The 18942-nt window shown below is 39.6% G+C and overlaps 1 protein-coding gene across 3 annotated transcripts in view; it reads left to right on the top strand.

Annotated features, from left to right (window-relative positions):
- Positions 1-371: 371 nt before the first annotated feature.
- fhdc1.L (FH2 domain containing 1 L homeolog) overlaps positions 372-18942 on the top strand; it is a 36338-nt gene continuing 17767 nt past the window's right edge. Inside the window, exons 1-4 of one of the 3 annotated variants that reach the window (XM_018231379.2) lie at positions 372-664; positions 9880-10451; positions 16561-16622; positions 17428-17530. In XM_018231379.2, the coding sequence (XP_018086868.1) occupies positions 9999-10451; positions 16561-16622; positions 17428-17530 (618 nt within the window). In that variant the 5' untranslated portion in view covers positions 372-664; positions 9880-9998. Of the gene's footprint in view, positions 665-9874; positions 10452-11790; positions 11847-16560; positions 16623-17427; positions 17531-18942 lie in introns of those variants that run through there. The other 2 variants (XM_018231369.2, XM_041589453.1) reach the window with 2 other exon arrangements.

The raw sequence follows: 18942 nt of genomic DNA, 5'->3' as shown, positions 1-18942 counted from the left end.
TGGTTTTGGCTCCAGACTGGTAGAAAAATAAAGATACCAGACACCAATGTTGTGAATAAATCAGAGATAGAGACACTGCTTTTTCCTGAGGGAGAATTATGGGATTGTATAAAAGTGGGAATTATTTAAACGTTAGCCCTATATAATAAATAAATCCCCTAATGCAGCCAACTATAGAAATGAGCCCAGCACCACAGACGCCTCAAATGACTCTGCTAATTAGAATTGGGTGGGAAATAAAAGTAAAACGTGCGTTTTTTCTTTGTTATTGAAGTAATTAGTAAGACGTAATTAAGTGAATTCCCTTTGTTGTGTGAATACATAAAGCAGCGGATGAGATGGCGGCGCTGGCAGAGACTCCAGTGTTCAGTGCCAGGGCACAGTCGGCCGCAGTACTAGTAGGCAGCCTGTAAAGTGGGCAGGTCAGTGGGATGAGTACCTGAGCCTGCGCATGCGCCTCGCTGCACCAGTGGCTTGAGACTCAGCTCAGCAGCCAGTTGGAAACTGCAGAAGCAAAGGGAGCAGTTCTCCCAGGCGATTGGAGTGGGAAGTGTTACTCTTCGCCTCTCTGGATTATTACACTCGCCGCTCACTTCTGCTTTTACCTGCTGCTCTGCCGGGACTACACTGCCTACGGCTTCATGGAGCGACAAGCAAAGACCAGGTAAATAGACTTTCCCCAGAGAGCGCGAATATCACACAGCAGGTCGTGGGATGCTGCGCTGAGTATCCCCTGCTGCCTTGGTTTCAACCAACCCGGGCTGTCCCAGAACACTGATAATGGGGAGGCTTTGCAGTTGCGGCGCGGAGTGTTAGTGATAAGAAGCTTGACACCCCCCTGTTTGGTACTTGGATTGGCTCAGCTTTTTGCATTTTCCTGTGTCTGGGGGGAGAGACGAATGTTCCCATTAATTCCCGACTGGAAATACTTTACTTATACTTTATGCTGTAGAGCTGCATTATTAATCAGTGGTGCGCTTAGGAGGGAACTATCCTACAAGACTACAGAATATACTGGTGTTATATAATAATAAATACAGTATTGTCACATAGGGTTGAGCTATTCACATCAGGACTATGACTGTCCAACCACAGATCCAAAGGGATCACCATGTGTATTGTAGTTCAACTTCAGCTTCACAGACTGAACATCCATGGGTTCCATTACTTTCTCCCTACTCCTTTCTAACTTTATTCAAGTTGGGGTTACTAAATACAACTTGTCACTAATCATTATTGATTATTATCTCTCTTACTTGATTATTATCCAAATATATATATAATACACAAAAGCCATGAATATCTTATAAATTATAAATGAGTTCTGATGTCATCAGTTATAAACGGTGAGTTCTGATGTCATTTCTGTCACATGACACTGAAACTTGTGTATTATAATAAATAAATTACCCATAAATCCCCCCAGTCCTAGTATAGTGTATATATTTTATACACAGATACATAAAGCCAGCACTGTCTGCCCCTTTTTACATGAACTTGTTCATTAAGTAAGGAGAGTGCATGGCAGGTACCTGGCCTGGTTGAGATATAGTTCTAGCTTTAGTTTCACTGAATGTTCCCTTGTTACTTGTGAGAAGGGAGTTAACTAACCTGCTAATGTTACTGTGACAGGCTGTGGCCCTGGGGTTTGTGACTTTATTCTTCCTTGTTGTAGAACGGCAGCTTCACCTTAGCAAGTACCCAGGTATCAGTAGGGAAATGTGCCACTGGTTTTAACCTGGTGACAGCACATGAACCATAAACACTGAACATGCAGATGATTTACACAAGGAGGCTGCATCTCCCCAAAATTATAATATTCTTTGTACATGTCTGTTCATTATCCTACTCTTCAGCTCCTGTTGCCTTTCACATAGGAGTAACGGCCAGTGCTTGATGCAACAATTGCAATTTTCTATTTTTAACCTCTTTTTACATATGTCTAGCCTCGAGGGGGATTTCGATCACACCTATCCCTTCTCCCTGCACCTTTCTATGTTAACTGTATTCACGCAATAAAATGTAATAGAATATAGCTGTGAAACTCTTAACTCCCAATTCCTCTAGTAGCCTTATATTGTAAGAAAACATTGGGTTAATACTCCCTTTTCCCAGGAGAGCGTTTCTTAATGCTTGCCCTGGAGAAATGCAGCACTTTGCACGTTCAAGAGTTAAATAAAAGGGGCAATGACATAAACGAAAGCAGTGAAAACTTTGAGTTCATTGTGAATCATGTAATCCTGAAGTAGTGACCAATGACTGTGTCGGAGCTCTGTGTATCTTTGTGCTGCATTGTGTGTGCCGTTCACACTGAGGCCGGTGATTGATTTCACACAAATGCTGCCACTTGGGTGACCTGGAGCCATGGTTGCAGGGCTTTATTTTGCATTGAATACAAGCTGTAGCTCTAAACTCCTCCGTCCCAGCCATGGAGACAAGAGTGGGATGGAGTAGGGAGGGGGTAGGACGCTAGATGTTACTAACAGCCACCTAGGAACATTCAATGGGGAGGCTGGCGAGTGACAACAACCAAGGTTTGCATTGTAAGCCAGGGTGAGCCTTCTGCGGAGGGTGTGGGGGAGGAGGGAGGCTGAGCTCATCTTAGTATGATCACAAGCATTACTAATTGGTTTTTCCCATGCCTCCTAAACAACCTGTTGTGCCTTCGTCGGAAGACAGAAATCTTTCTTTTAATATTACAGACTAGAAATCTATCTGGGACAGTTACACTTACAAAGGCTTTAATGAGCTGTTTGAAAGTCTTTGCTTATTTTTTAACCCATGCACGGAGACTTTTACTATATGCTGAATATGTTTAACTGCAACTTCCAGCATCCACAGCCTCTCCTTGTTTTGAAGGTTTTATATGAGTATACGTTATTACATATCTGGCCGTATTGTCTCCCAAATTCTAGGGCCTGTGTCCAGAAGACTTGGAGCTGGCGTTGATAGGCACTCTAAACATAAATTAGTAACAAAAGTTTCTGTTCTAACAAACTACCAGTTACCACGTGTTCTGTGTCACTTATTGTTACATACAATGTTAACATGTGAGATAAATAGATATTTTTTTCTTTTAATGAATAGCATTCCCCTAAGGAAATTATGTAACCATTTCTGTTGTTGAACTGCAACTTGAAGCGTCAAAATGAAATGCAGGCTGCGCATCCCTAACACAGTCACGAAGTTATGCAGCCCCCGGCCAATAAACTGCCTAACCCCAAATACAAAGAGACATTAGCACTTTAGAGCATCTGTGAAGTTTGTCCAAAACTGACACTCACATAATGTATTTACTACTGCAGGTGATTAAGAATAATAACTTAGTCATGAACTTGGGTTCATCTGTGGGGAAAACTTGGTGCTTTCCAATACCTTGATTGGTATGGTATCCGTTATCCAGAAAGCTCCGAATTACAGAAAGGGCGTCTCCAATAGACTCCATTATAATCAAATAATCCAAAATTTGAAAAATGATTTCCTTTTTCTCTGTAATCATAATAAAATAGTACTTTGTACTTGATTCAAACTAAGATATAATTAATCCTTATTGGAAGCAAACCCCGCCTGTTGTGTTTATTTAATGTTTACATAATTGTCTGAGGTATGAAGATCGAGATTGCAGAAAGATCCATTATCCGGAAAACCCCAGATCCTGAGCATGCTGGATAACAGGTCCCACAAGAAATTGTGAATAGGAATATAATTTCATTATTTAATCGGAAACCAGACTGTTACAGATAGCTAATATAACCAAAGAGAAAGGGTTAAAACTTTATTGTGCTGAATGCAATAGGATGTGCAAATGTAACACTTACAAGGAAGAAACACAACCCCTGTAATGTTTGTTTTCTTTTTGAGGTGCAATGACATAATGTATATGAGAATATGTACCTGGCAGGCCTCAAGGGCAGAACATCATTTTATGTGGTTTTGCTTTATTGGCGTCTGTGCACATGAATTTTCGTCTTTCGAGGTTTTCTTTAAAGAAAATCTGTAAATCTTAGAAATAACATTCTATTATCTGAAGGGTTACACTGTATTTAGTCACATATTTCAATAATGCAGTGGATTAAAGAGATGACATGATTTGTACCTCTTCTCTGTGCAGCACTGACAGCAATTCCTCCCTATGGCCATTACCCGGAATTTAAATACACTGTGCTTTACGAAGTGTAATTGTTAATACATTCTCTTTCAAACGAGTGTGAATTGTAGTTTTTAATAGCCAGCTAACTCTTCGTTTGTTTAGCAACAATGTGGCTTGGTTTTTTTTTCACATTGGATTATCCTGCAGCATTAGTAACTGGCTATAAACGTTTGTGAAATGCTGCACTTGGTGCAGAAAAGCTTGTTTGCCCAGTCTGCTAGGACATGCACACCTTTAATTAGCTCTCCACCAATCTATGGAACTCTTTCCTTATATACCAGCACTTTTATATCAGGGAGACAAATCTGTAAGCTTTACTGAGCCATGAAATATCCATTATTCTCAGTGTTCATGTAAATGCTGCTAAACTGCACAGATCTATTGGTTGGAGTGCACATGTGCCTGATAATTTGCTCCGTTTTTTCCTGGCTTAGGGCTTGTTAAATATCTAAAGGAAGGATGTAAGATCTTGGTGAGAGCTTACCTGCTGTTCGTTATCTCCTTACTGTTGTGCTTAGAAATATTTCAGACTCACAGTATGTAGTGAGTGATTTGTTCCCTGCCATGATGTAAAGCTTTCTTTGCTCTTTATTGTCTTTGGATAACAATGAGTGGCCTTTATTAAAGCTGTCACACCTCTTTGGGATATTCACAGTCAGATACATGATGTCAATATTTAAACTTTCAGTTAAAGTTTGTTTTTAGAGGGGGAAAAGTCTGGAGCTCCATTACTACCATTAGTTGAATGCCCCCAATATTGAGTAGTTTGGAGTGGCATTGTTATAGTTATTCCGTTTTGTGAGCAGTGTCACTGGATAAAGGTTTGGGCAAAGAAGGAAGTCTGAGGGTCCTCTATAAGGGTTAGTTATAGTTCATCTAAACCTGGAGGGCTTTAGACATGGCTTAAAGGGCACCCGCTGGGTAAAAATGTTAGCTCCAACCAAAGGTGTGGGCTAATAGAGCCCGCATTCCGGTTGGGCATAACAGTCGTTTTTTTTTTTTTTAAAAAAAATGCCCCCCGCCAGCGCTAGGCTACCCGCACCAGGAGGGAGCTCCCAGTGCAAGCAGCCATGTTTGGTCACTCGCATGCGCATAATGAGCAATTCGGGGCAGCTTTTCATTATGCGCATGCGAGTGACAGGAAATGGCTGCTTGCACTGGGAGCTCCCTCCCGGTGTGGGGGGCATTTAAAAAAACCAAAAAAAAAACTACTGTTCTCCCCAACCGGAATGCAGGCTCTATTAGCAAGCACCTTTGGTTGGGGATAACATTTTTACCCAACATTTTCCCTTTATGCTTGCCACAGTTGCAAAGATAAAGTCGCATGAAAATTAGTTTTGTACAATTTTTGGACCGTGTGTGGATTGTCCCGGCATTTTCCATACCATGTCGATCTGTTGTTTAGTCAATTGGACAGGTTAGAAGATATCTGTCAGCTAACGATAATATCTCTGCATGTATTGCCTATCTGACAGTATCAATGGGTGACTATCACTACTATTTGTTGGACATAACTTTCCAATGATTGCATGGCCAGAACATCATGTGATTTGTTCATTTACTACTGTATTTAATCTGAATGGTGAGTTGCAGGTCGGAAAATGAGGCTGGAATCTGCACACCTATGGCCAACATAACTGTCTGGGCTAGGGTTGCCACCTTTTCTGGAAAAAAATACGGCCTTCCTATATATTTATGTTTTTTTCCCTATTAATAACATTGGGATCAACCATCATTTTTTGACAAATTTTTGTCGCCCATAGACTTTAATGTCGGCATCATTTTGCTGGCAGCGAATATTTGGCGAAGCGAAACGGGTCAAATTCACCCATCCCTAGCCAGGAGGCAACCATAGTCTGGGCACATGCTTTCTCTATATTTGCCTCAAACAATTGTTTGAGAGCAATCCGTTGGACAAAACACTTTTTGTATGTTTTTGCTTGCTGCTATAAAGTGCAGTGTGTTTGCTTGCCACAATATACAATATCCTTTTCCCAGGCAAATTGAAAGCTTGTATCAGTGTGTTGGATATAGTATGTTAAATACAGTGCCTTAACTGCAGAATAAGCCCTGGTCATGGTCAGTATGTGTGACAATAGAGCGGGATGTGTGAGTTGTAGCCACCAGCAGTGGGAGTAGCACCCTTTCTACCTATTCTCTGCCCTAGGTAATACCATTATTATTGGCTATACTATAAGTGCAGTGCAGGCCCGGACTGGCAATCTGTGGGTTCTGGCAAATGCCAGAGGGGCTGCTATAAGGCCCCATAGAAAGTCAGTATTTAGTGGGCTGGTGGGGGCTGTTTGGGCCTCTATGTGGGCTGATTGGGCCTCCGTGTACCTGAAATGGCAGGGCCTATTTTAATTCTCAGTCCGGACCTGGTGCAGTGAAAGCTAAAGGCTTCATTGAAACTGCATTACTCTCTGTGTGTGTGTATTCTAACTTCTTTCTTTGGTTTCTTGAATTGGCACCTCCCTTTAATATTGTTATAGGTCGTTGTCTTTGTTTAAGGGCAAGGGCACACCTGGTGATTTGGGGAGATTTAGTCTTCTGGCGACTAACTGCCTCTTCTTTGGGGCAACTAATCTCCCCAAACTGCTTCCCCGTCTTCCGCCGGCTATAATGAAAAATCGCCTGCGGCATGGCACACACGCAGCACTTCGTATTCCGAAGTCGCCCGAAGTTTTCTCGTGAGGCAACTTTGGGGTGAGTTCGGAATACGATTCGCCTCATGTGCTATGCCGCAGGCGATTTTTCATGATAGCCGGCAGAAGACGGGGAAGCCGTTCGAGAAGATTAGTCGCCCCAAAGAAGAGGCGATTAGTCGTCAGGCGACTAAATCAACCTCAAATTGCAAGGTGTGCTTTTTTTCAGTTCCCCTCACTGCCAAATATACAGCAATATGCATTGTCATTTATTCTACATACTAATGTAAATAATCTTCTGCATGCACTCAGGCTTTTGTAGCTCAGGTGTCTCCATTGTGCTATTCTTAAAGTGGAACTGATTAATCACTGTCTGAAATTAACAGCCCTTAATCTAAATGTATAAATAAATAAGAGTTTCTGCCCTCCACAACAGAATATCTTTATCCCCCCCTAATTTTTACCCATGTTTTGATATTCTTGACACTAATCCAAGCAGCTGCTTCATTTGCCGTCTCTCCTATGACCCTGACAATTACAGAAGGATTGTTTATCACAGAGAGCAAGGTGTTGGAGTAACTTGGATACTATGCTGCATTAAGATAAACAATACTGCAATGCAGGAGCTCGGGGATTAACCTAAGTGTAGTCAAAACAGTCAATTTTTCTAATGGAAATTACCTTTTATTTTCCAGATGTGTTAGAGTATATATATATATATATATATATAGAATTCATTCATTGGTGGCTGTTCACTACATTTTTTATTGCCATCCATATTCTTCCGATTGCATCAAATAGCCAGAAGAAACTATGGATTTGTGGTCATGGGGGACAGGTCCTCAATAAAGTAGGGTGTCATCAAAATGAGAAATTTACAGGCAGGGCAGCAGTAGGAATTATCCTGTATATTTAATTATAGCATTTAAATAGAGACAATAAAACAATTGCTCATATGTGTTCCTCTGAACTAAATTCATATATTGTGGTAGAATAGTATAGTAGAATATAGAACAGTAGAAGTATATAGATGGCTTTTTTGGTGTAACTTTTCTGGGGTCCATATTGATGCAGAGGGGTAATTTTTATGTTGATACAATCTCTTAAATGGCACTGGATTCACTTTTGGCTTCTGTCATTTTTTTCAAAATAATTTTATGTTTTGACAATCTGAAGGGTTGTCGCTGTTGTGAAGATTGTTAATACTGGAAATTTCATTTGCATTTTCTCGTATATAGACATGTGTCATGGAGAACAAGAAGAACTCTTCTTTGGAGAGACCACCCAGAGAGCTAGAAGGGGGAGTGAAAAAATAAATGTGATTGAGCATTGGGTGCTCAGGGGGCTGTGTGAAAAACTATAGTCCATTGTCTTTGGCTATTAAATCAGCAGAGAGGCAATTAAATCCACTTTCTGAGATTATAGGATTTATATATAGCCTTCATTGTTAATATTATGCATATTAATTCTTAAAAGTACCGCTTGCAGCATTTACGGAAAGGCAGATCAAGGCCATGCAAAAATAGCGTAAAAACTAGTATTGTAAGTAGGATACGCCATCAAAATGTTGGCCATAAACCGGCAGTGAGATATTGCTGATAATATTTTATTCGCTGGGGAGGAAGCAAACAGGATATATGCAAGGTCTCATAGCAGAAATGGTTATTCGGGGTTTTAAAGTATTCCCATCTTTATTTCTGGAACCTGTACAAACTAGCAAGTAGTTCTGGCCTACTGGTATTTCTGTCCTATGCTCCTGTGCAGTTCAGCTGTGTGAGTATATAGGATAAGGGTTCATGCAGTGTGAGCCAATACAGTGTGCGCTTCTAGAGTAAATATGTAGGTTTGGTAGGACAGACCAGTAAGAGGTGTAACCAAGTGGAAATGTTTCCAGGATTTGCATGTTTAACAACAGTCTTAAAACAGTGCGGATGATTTCAGAACATAAGTGCTAAGCTGCACAGTGGAAGCCAATCAGCATTTCTATTAGTTTTATACAGTCTGCTAGAGGCTGGCAAATGGCAACAAAGATTGATTGCTTGTGGCAACTTCACTTGTGCAATTTAGCACCTATAGCCTCCTAGTTGGTGGACTTCTGTGTAAATATGTCTTCTGCATGTATGCTTTCAAGTCTTGTAAGTAAAATGTAAAGGAGAGTAAATTCCCAGGATAGCTGCCCCAGACTGCACCTGTAAAAGGTATGTATCAACAGTGAGATTTACTTATGGGTATTAGTGTGATTGTGAAGCCATGGTGCACTTTTCTATTTATTTATTGTCATGTGATCTACATATGACTGACAGCTACTGAGATTCTTTTGAGGGCAATAACACATGCAACATTTTAATCACCAGTGGAAAATCTCCTCTCCCGAGGACTCGACAATGATTGCCCCATCATATTTGTTGAAATTGCCTCTTGTAACTATGTGCTCCGTGCCTCATCATATTTGATAGAATTGCCGCATGTAAAACACATTACACGTGTCCATCCTGGGTAATTGATCAACAATTTAGAAGGAGGCATTTTTTGGGGGATTACCCAAGATCACCTCATGTCAATTGTTTTACATGAGGCATTTTCAACAGATATGATGGGGCAGGTATTGTCAGCACTTCATCGGCCATGGAAAAGGAGATTTCCCGCTAGGAGATGAAATGCTCCATGTGCTAGCACCCTTAGATATACTCTAATACTTCCGATATATTGCCTAGATATCTTGTTATCCTCCATCTTTTTATTAGCTCCCATATACATAGCTACAATGAGGATTTAACTTTGGGAGTGTGGGCAGCTGTCCAGTTTCTTTGAAACTTTATACTTTACATACGCTGGCAGTTTTACACTTATTCCTAGAATGCAATGGGACTTTTATGTTGAATCTGACATATGTTTCTATAGTCAGTACAACATGCCTTGCAAAATAAGACAATGCATGTTTGGCATGTTGGACAATAACGTTCATGTTCATTATTGCATTGACTCAATATCATTATTTATTTAGTGCTGGCATGTTAGATGGCACTCGAGACACTGTTCATCGTTCTGCAAAACTATAACAGTTTTCTTTTTGTTTTAGGATAGATCTCACATCATGTGAAGGGTGTGGATTTGAAATTTGACAAGTTCGTTTTTGGATGCTGCACTTCTGCCTTTGCTTTTGATGCTAGTGATGCTCCTTGTGAAGAAAGGACTGCGCCAAGATGCATGTTATGAATTGTGTCTCCTTGGTCAATGACAAAGAAAATGGAGACTGCAATGTGGTTATAACAGAGTTAATGGTCGAACAGCCTCCACCTCCTCCTCCTCCACCACCTCCTCCTCCTCCTCCACCACCTCCTCTTCCATTTCAAAATGTACCACCACCTCCACCATTACCTGGTGCACCACCACCTCCGCCACTGCCACATCAAATGGGAAACAAACATGGCAGTAACAGTAAGAGGAATAGGATGAGGAGTTTCTTTTGGAAAACTATTCCCGAAGAGCAGGTCAGAGGAAAAAACAACATCTGGACTATGGCTGCCAGGCAGCATCAATACCAGATTGACACAAAAACAATCGAGGAACTGTTTGGTCAGCAGGAGGAACCTAGATCAAGACTGATCAAAACAAAAGGGAATCTGGGGTCCTCTTTCAAGGAAGCCAAGGAAGAGGTACATTTTACTTATGATAAGTGTATGTTTGTCCCACAATAAATCATATTTATTGTAGTTGCCTAATCATAAGTATGTGCATGTATACAACACAATTCGCTGTGTACTCTGGTGTCAAAATGTGTGTGTTCATAAATGTGTGTGAAGAATTAGGTTTGTAATTATTTGAAGAAGTGCTGCTGTCATTGTCCCATATATCGTGAAGCAGCCATGTTATGTTTGGTTATGGATCATCAAACTGCAGCTTTTACTCATTTTGTTGAACATTAGTTGTCGGGAACGAGGGTGGGGCACGCCTTTGCACCTATTTGTGGGTCAGATTTTGTTACCTGCCCATTCTGTATAAATAAAAGAGGAATGAATGAAATACAAAGCTGTAGATTGTCTAACCATGGTTTGTAGTATTTTCTGCTGGTCTACTAGTCCCTTGTGGAAAGTTCCAGTTTTAGTTCAAATAGTGATCACCTGTATATCGAGTGACATGCTTTGCCTCTTGGTGTCCATATCATGAGGCCTATTCTGTTATCCCCTGATAAAAGTACAGGAATAAAGCAGTCACCTGTCCCTGAGCTATGATATGTAATATCCTACTATTTTTGTCCTGTAGCTAACCTAGTTTTGCCTAGGAAATTACTCTTGCTGTCATGCCAAGCATATCTCCAGTGATTTCTTCACATGCAGTAAAAGTTCCACTTTTAAAAATGTTAATCAACAGGTGGAAGTTTCCACTCCTTGGAAATTTTGGTTTGAATGAATAAGAATTTCATAAGTTCCTAACCTGGGGCAGTGTTAAATTATCAGCAAATAGTGACGTGAGACTGGAAATGATGAGCAGTGTTGTTTTACCTACCAGAACCATATTTAGCTACTATTTGCATGTTCACAAGTTTCCCTGGTCGATGTTTTCAATAGTAAATGTGGTTTTGCTCAGAAGCGACAACATGAGCAATCCCATGGTTACCCACTGTGAGCGAAAGGATTGAAAGCTTTTTGCTTTGCCAGTTACTAATGTTATATATGTACATCTTCCTGTGACAGTAAAAGTACTGACGCACATTGTATAATCACTCAGCACCCACTAGAGTCCCAATTAAGCTAGGATTTATTTGATGCCTATGCTATTTTAATGCATGTGATTGCTCATACTATTAATGATGCCTGATAAGCCAGGCAGCTCAGTTAGAGAGCTTTTTCCGTCTTCTAAATGACTGGCTGCGGTATGTTGGCAAACTAATGGCGACGTTAGGCACGTCTGAGGACTTCTCGAGATTAAACAAATGCATTAACTATTCTGAATTGGCTTTGTAATTACAGGATACGAGTCTGTCATAAACAAGGGTGCCATTGTTGCCATATGCAACTGATTTATTGGGTGCCAACTGACTCTAGTCGCAAGTAAGAAAAGAGCTGCCACTAAAGTATATTTTAAAAGTATAATGTGATATACATAAACTCTTGAAACTTTTTGTTATACTATATAAAAATGAGGGAGGGGGGAAAAGGGCTACAAGTATACGTTCATCAGAGCTTTTTAATGGGACCTGGTGCCATTCGACTGACTTTATTGGTATCTCTTAACGTTAGCATTGCTTGTGGGATAAAGGAAGCAATCAATGAGATACCTCAAGACCCCTGGACTCCCACAGAGGCCCACACCCAGTCTGCTCAATGTGCCTTTACAAAAAAAGATTTTATTACCACTGCAGGGCGTAGCAACCAGGGGCATAACAGCAGAGGGAAGTAGGAATTTTCAAGTGATGTTTGTTACTCAGGTCATGTTATCCCAGTTACATGGAAAGAATAGCTTTTAATGCTTTAGCTCTACACATTTATTTATATAAGTGATTAAAAACATTTTAGTTGGCAGGCATAGGTGGGATAAATGTCTGGATCTCAGATGTTGGGCATTAAATACTGACCTTTACTCAGAGGAGAGAGCAGTTCTTTCTTTATTACTACATATACCATTTAATGTTGTACTCTGTGTGGAGTGTAGACACTATAATGACATATTTACAGTTATTTTTTCCTGTTTATAGCTTGCATTTGTATTCTAGTTCTTTGTAGCTTGGAGTTTTAGAGTTTCATTTGACAGACCCAAACATGCAAAAAAATCTTTAAATGCAAGTAAATGAATTTAACTTGCATATGAGATTTTAATACAATAGATACAATGCTATCATCTCTGAACATATTGGGATCAGTTATCCAGGGCTTTAGCGACACGTCTTAGCCATTAAAAAAATATCTTGCATAAGCAACAAGAACAAAAAACTTTCTACAAAGCATACTGAATTTTCATTTAATTTCAGAGTTCATTTATCAGTATGTTGTGATTCACTTTCAGCTGGCTATAGCTAGGCTGCTTGTAGATCATCTAAACACCTTGTGCTCCTGATGTCCTTAGAACATGTACTATTGTGAGGCCTGAGGCCATTCCAACCACAAAGGGTTCATCTTACCCAAGCTTCTGGGTAATCGCTTGCAAACGTCAACAAAGTGAAAGTCACTTCACATCCTGTCATCACTCACAACAGCTATCTCCATATTATGGACAATGGGCATGTTCTTTTAAGTCTCATTTACATGTATATTTACTGTTTACTAAGCAAACATTGATTTGCCTTAGCAACACGTGTCCTCCTCTCTGAGAGAAGAAACATCCATTTGGGTGTGGGAGATGAAAAGGGGAAAAACAAACCAGGCTGAAACAGCAGAGGGAAAGCCCTTTGAAACAAAAAGCTATTTGCCCAATATGGGCCAATTAAATAGCAATTTCTATATATATATTATACAAGCACAAATGTATAGGATGTAGTATTTGGAATAATTGAGACCTACGGTTTTCCAGTTAAGAGAACCCAATAGTTCAGTTCATGCAGCTCAGCATTAAGTACAAGTACAAGGTACTGTTCATTATTACAGTTCTGTACTGTTCATTATTTTTATATATATAATGTATTTTTAACGACCATTTTTTGAAAATGTAAGTGTAAAGTAAGTACATTTTTGGTTCACTATTCTACAATGTTAGTGCAAGTAATAGAAATGATCTAATATGCTTATTGTACTAACATTGAGGTGCTGTATTTGCTGTCAGGTATGGGATAGCGGAGGGTGAGGAGGGGGGATTAAGGCTGCTGCAGGGGGCCCGTGGAGGTGTGCATGGGGCCACTGATATGCTCCGGTGGGCCTGAACCCCCCCCAGTCCGATGATGGTCATAAAATTTGCATATGCATCGCCTTAGACCAGGGGTCCCCAACCTTTTTTTACCCGTGAGCCACATTCAAATGTAAAAAGAGTTGGGGAGCAACACAAGCATAAAATAGTCCCTTGGGGTGCCAAATAATGGCTGTGATTGGCTCTTTGGTTGCCCCTATGTGGACTGGAAGCCTACAAGAGGCTCTACTTGGCACTATACTTAGTTTTTATGCAATTAAAACTTGCCTCCAAGCCTGGAATTCAAAAATAAGCTTCTGCTTTGAGGACACAGAGAGCAACATCCAAGGGGTTGGAGAGCAACATGTTGCTCGTGAGCTACTGGTTGGGGATCACTGCCTTAGACCAATATATATACCTAGTGTGATATGAGCCTTAAGAGAAATGGTTTACAGATGACTGCAGAAGGGTTTCCAAATTGCAGACCTCACAGTTGTTGAATCACAACTCGCTCAATCCCCCTCAAGCTAAAAGTTATACTATATATTAAAAAAAAAAGTAATATATATTCAGATAATTCTAATGACTGATCTGATGGAGCAATTCTGTGTACTAAACAGGACAGGCAAGCTATGAAATGGGATTCTGAGTCTCTGCTGTGGGAGTTTTATCAGATCTAATGCCCCCAATCATGGCTGACCCTTGACTCCAACTAGTATCCTCGTGGAGGTTGATGACCTGTCTGTACCAAGATGAAGCTTTTTCAAAAAGGTTTCTCTAAATCAGGGGTCCCCCAGTTCTAAAAATGGGGGAATGCAAAGTATGTGTGTCCGCCTAATATTGATAATAACAGATCCATCAAAGTAACTGTTACTTTTAATTGCACATTGGGTTGTCTCATCACAACTATTATGGGTAAAAGTTCAGTAATCAAATAGTGATAACTGCTGCATTTAACCTTTTCTGTCCTGCTACTTGAGAACCTCATCATTTGAAGATGCAGATCCATGTGTAGGCAGTCATTTCTATTTTATTTTATTATCCTTTATATAGTACCAGCACATTTAAGCTGTGCTTTACAGACCTTGGACATCTGCATCGTAACCCCATGCTCCTCACAGAGTGAAGCTCTCACTGGAGATTAGTAACATTTGATTTTTTTTATTTCTTTTCTTTTGTGGATTCGGGATTTGCAGTTTATTGCATCCTAAACCTTTCACATCTAAGTTTCACATCCCTTTATAGTGATCCTGACACATTTAGAAAGAAACATAACAAATGACTTACTGATTTTTTTTAAATGTTCACCTTCATTGTCTGCTTTGTTACTGAATGGAGTGAGCCGCAGTTCAGTGTATTAGATAAGGCAGTGTTTCCAGAGATCGCTGCATAGTCGGCAAACTGGAAACTGACATCAGAGCAGGAAGAAGATAATGTGGGTGGGGTGCTATCTAACATCAGTCATTGTGTGATGTCTTGCTCTGGGCGCTTTGATTTTCTGTGGTTTTCGGACTATTAAAACAAACGACTTGCAGAAGCGTCATTACAATTGTCCATGTGAATCCTCTTACTTTCGCAGTGCTCTTGTTTCACACATTGTCTGTGGATAGTATAGACAGGGCGGGGAGCCCAATAAAGAGTAACTAGCAAAAATAGCTATGGCTTCTTTTGGAAATATTTGTTTTAAACTTATCTTGCCTTTTAGAGCTTTAGATAATGAAAATCGTGTTTTTTTTTTTTTTAACCGTTTTCGGAAACGTCCTGTTTTCCATGAAGATGATTATAATCAGGTTAATGTCCTGCTGTGTTGTAAATATGAATCATTTATGGCGCATTTTTGGCCATCAACATTGTTGTGGAGCCTTGGATTAATCATTTGGGTGATCAGCATCTCATTCAGGGGTGTTGATTTGTTGGTATTTAGAATTCAGCCATTAATATCAATCAGCGCATGCCAAAGTCCTATAACTACAAGGTGCTACATACTTATAGGGGCTTGCTAATTGTTTGGTCCTTGTGCTTCGTGACACGACTGGTATAATTTGGGCATCCATAAGTGCAGACATAATTTAAGACCAGGGATAAAAGGTTGGATTGCAAGAACAAGAATGATCCTGTGTGTTGGTATAAAATAGTCCTTTTATGTGTCACACATTTAACTAGAAGCTTACCTGGCCAAATACAGAAAAGTGTTAATTGTGATAAGAATCTTCGGTCCAATGGTAGGCGTGGCTTCCAGGGGTTCGTTTCTTATGGTTCCTTTCTGGGAAATATAGGTATGGGTTTCAGAAACCCTAAGGCCATCTGCCATAGAGTCCACCTTAGGTAAATAATTCTTATTTTTAAAGAGTTTCCTTTTTCTCTGTAATAGTAAAACAGTGACTTGTACTTTATGGTAACTAAATTGCATTAATTCATACTGATGGCAAAACAATCAAATTGGGTTTATTTAATGTTTAAATTATTTCAAGAAGACTTAAGGATATGGTGGTTAAGATTACGAAGATCCCTTATCTGGAAAATCCCAGATGCCAAGCATTCTGGCTAATAGATCCTATACCTGTATTCCAACATAAAGTCTGACCTCAAAGCTCGTTCTCATGAGCAAGTTTTAATCCCAGAGCTGTAGGTTTTTACTCATTGTGTGTGCTTGTCTCTTCCTGTATCCAATTTCTTTCATTTGAGAATGGAGGCTACTCACACCTATAACTAATTCATACATCTGACACGGACACTTTACACAGAGCATTATGGAACTGCCATACGCTCAGTAATAGTGTAAATTATTTTCTCTTTCAGAAATCTAGAGAATAAGTTATATATTATATTCCTTATATATCCTGCATTGTGTTGAATTCACACTGGTGTTACACTTGCACAAAACTGTCAAACTGGCAATGCAACTGCAATCATTTTGCTAAAATATTAACATGTCTGTCTTTTCTCTAGGTTTCTCTTTTGGATTCAAAAAGGAGCATGAATATTGGGATATTTTTGAAGCAGTTCAAAAGGTAAGCAAGTTGAGTTAATATATGAAATCCTATGCGTTTAACTACTCGTATTTCATGGCTAATATTTGACTGATCTATCAGTGATAGGGGCTGCTGAAGATCAGAAAAGTTTGCTTTCTATTAATGGGCACCATACTAATGATTTCATTGGTCTATGACTAATTGTCCATAAGTGGTTATTGAGTTGAGTTGCTTCCCATTGAAGAGCTAGAGCATACTGCAATATTACGGAGTTACTATGATGTGGCTCAAAAATCCCTCCTGCAGTATTGCCTGCTCCACGCAGTTTCCAGAGGGATGAACTGATAGTAAAATAACATAAAGTTTACGGCATGACAGACAAATGGCAGCCATAGGAAAATCTCCACATTGGTCTCGGCTGCTGTTCCTTTTGTAAACTTGTTATAGCAAAAAAAAAATTTTTATTTGTTTAAACCAGAACTCAAGACACCAAACAAATCTGACTACATTTTGACCATATTGAACCAATCCAATCACGTTGCAGTGAGTGGGCACCAACCTGGTTGATGTGCCAAACATTCAAGGCCAAAAATGCCTGTGTGTACATTTTTCGGTGAATGACTCAATTTCAGTAGAATGGAATGGATTTTCTGGTATTATGTTTTATTTTGACCCTCCTGTTTCAAAAATCAAGATCTAAAACACAATGTATGACATCAGATTCCACAAAAATGTTTTTGAGGCACACTTAATTGTTTTTATGAAAATTTTGCAAACCCACTGGTACTAAAGAGAGGGTGAAAATAATTTTTCCTTGAAATATATTTCCATCTTTGTTTAACAGGTCAACTGATGAGATTATAGGAGACATTCGTGAAGGCAGATATGATCTTTATGGGCCTGAGCCCCTTCAAGAGCTTCTAAAGTTGTCACCAGAATCAGAAGAGGTAGGAAATTCCTGACATTTGTTGACTTTTTAATGTGCTTCATTCTTCAATGGTTAGGTGAGTTTTCAGAAAGTTTACTACATAGCGTGGGCACACTGATCTCATACAGTCAGCAGCCACAGGGTTGGGAACCAAAGCTTGAGGTAAGCAACAATAGGGGCATCAAACTGGGAACATCGCCTATATGGAAATTCTGCTGATGACTTGAGCCCTATGTAGTTTGAAGATCCCAGCACATGGTGTTCCAAATAGAAAACACCACCAACTAAAGAGTTTTGAGACAAATGGCTTGTACATTTGTGCATTTCCAACTTTCTTTTACAAGTTGCGAATGTAAAACATCCACATGATCAATATGAGTTCTGTATGGAAAAAAACATATCCTGCTCAGTCACACAATCTTACTGTGACTGTTTCCATGAGCTGTTCTCACCCTTCCTGCCCTAAACAAGATTAATTGCCTTTCAACCGCAGTAAACAATAGTTTCAAATGAACAGCAAATCCCAGCATTATGCAGCAGAATGTGTTACTTTTAAAAATGGTAACGAAACTATTCTGGTGGAAATCCCTGGCCGTTGACGCACCTGCTGCTAATTGGCTCTTTGGATCATAACATGCATTTTTTCAATATTCTGTTTGGATAAGTAATTGTAGAATAACTGGCATCCTTTTAATCAGAAGTGAGTCCCTTTTGAACCATAGGCCTGATATTAAAACTACAAGGCATATATCATTTTCCTAGATAATAAACTTCAGCTGTTGTTGTGTGACTACACACATAATCCTTAAGGGACTAGAAGTCTGCAATCTTGGTTAAACCTAGTTGTGAACCTAATAGATGATAACCTGGTGATGATAAGCTGGAGGACCTGGACGGGTTCACTGGATGGACAGCCCTGCTCTGCTGAGCACTGATAAAATGGAGGGTGTGCCTGCTCTTATTTACATTCATAACCAGGAGTTCAGCATTCATATATATTTAATCTTTTACCTGATGACAGATTGCTTCCTGACAAAACTAGAGATTAGCATCATACACGTTCAATACCTGTACCCTCAATGTGTTCCTATTTATTATTTAAAACATCTCCAGTGTTTTTGCTTTAGTCATGGTTCTACCATTTTGATGAACTCTTCATAACCAAAACAATATTTTTACTCCAAATGGCATAAAACTAGTGGGAAAACCTGTATTTTGCCTGTGTTATATTCAAGTCCCCTTCTAATTTTTCTTATGCAATAAAGTTTCGGTTGAAAGCAAGAGTCCTAGGGCCTACCGTGGCTATTCCAAGGAAATTAGGTGGCATCTAAATTAGTCTTTTGGTAAACAGCTTCCTTATTTTTCCATGATGTGTTGTAGTTGGTCACTGCTTTGTCATTGTTGGGATTAGGTCATCTTCAGTAAAGTTAT

The sequence above is a fragment of the Xenopus laevis genome, chromosome 1L (assembly GCF_017654675.1).
Source record: "Xenopus laevis strain J_2021 chromosome 1L, Xenopus_laevis_v10.1, whole genome shotgun sequence".
In the NCBI taxonomy this organism is placed as follows: Eukaryota; Metazoa; Chordata; class Amphibia; order Anura; family Pipidae; genus Xenopus; species Xenopus laevis.
This window is presented reverse-complemented; position numbering and strand designations above follow the sequence as displayed.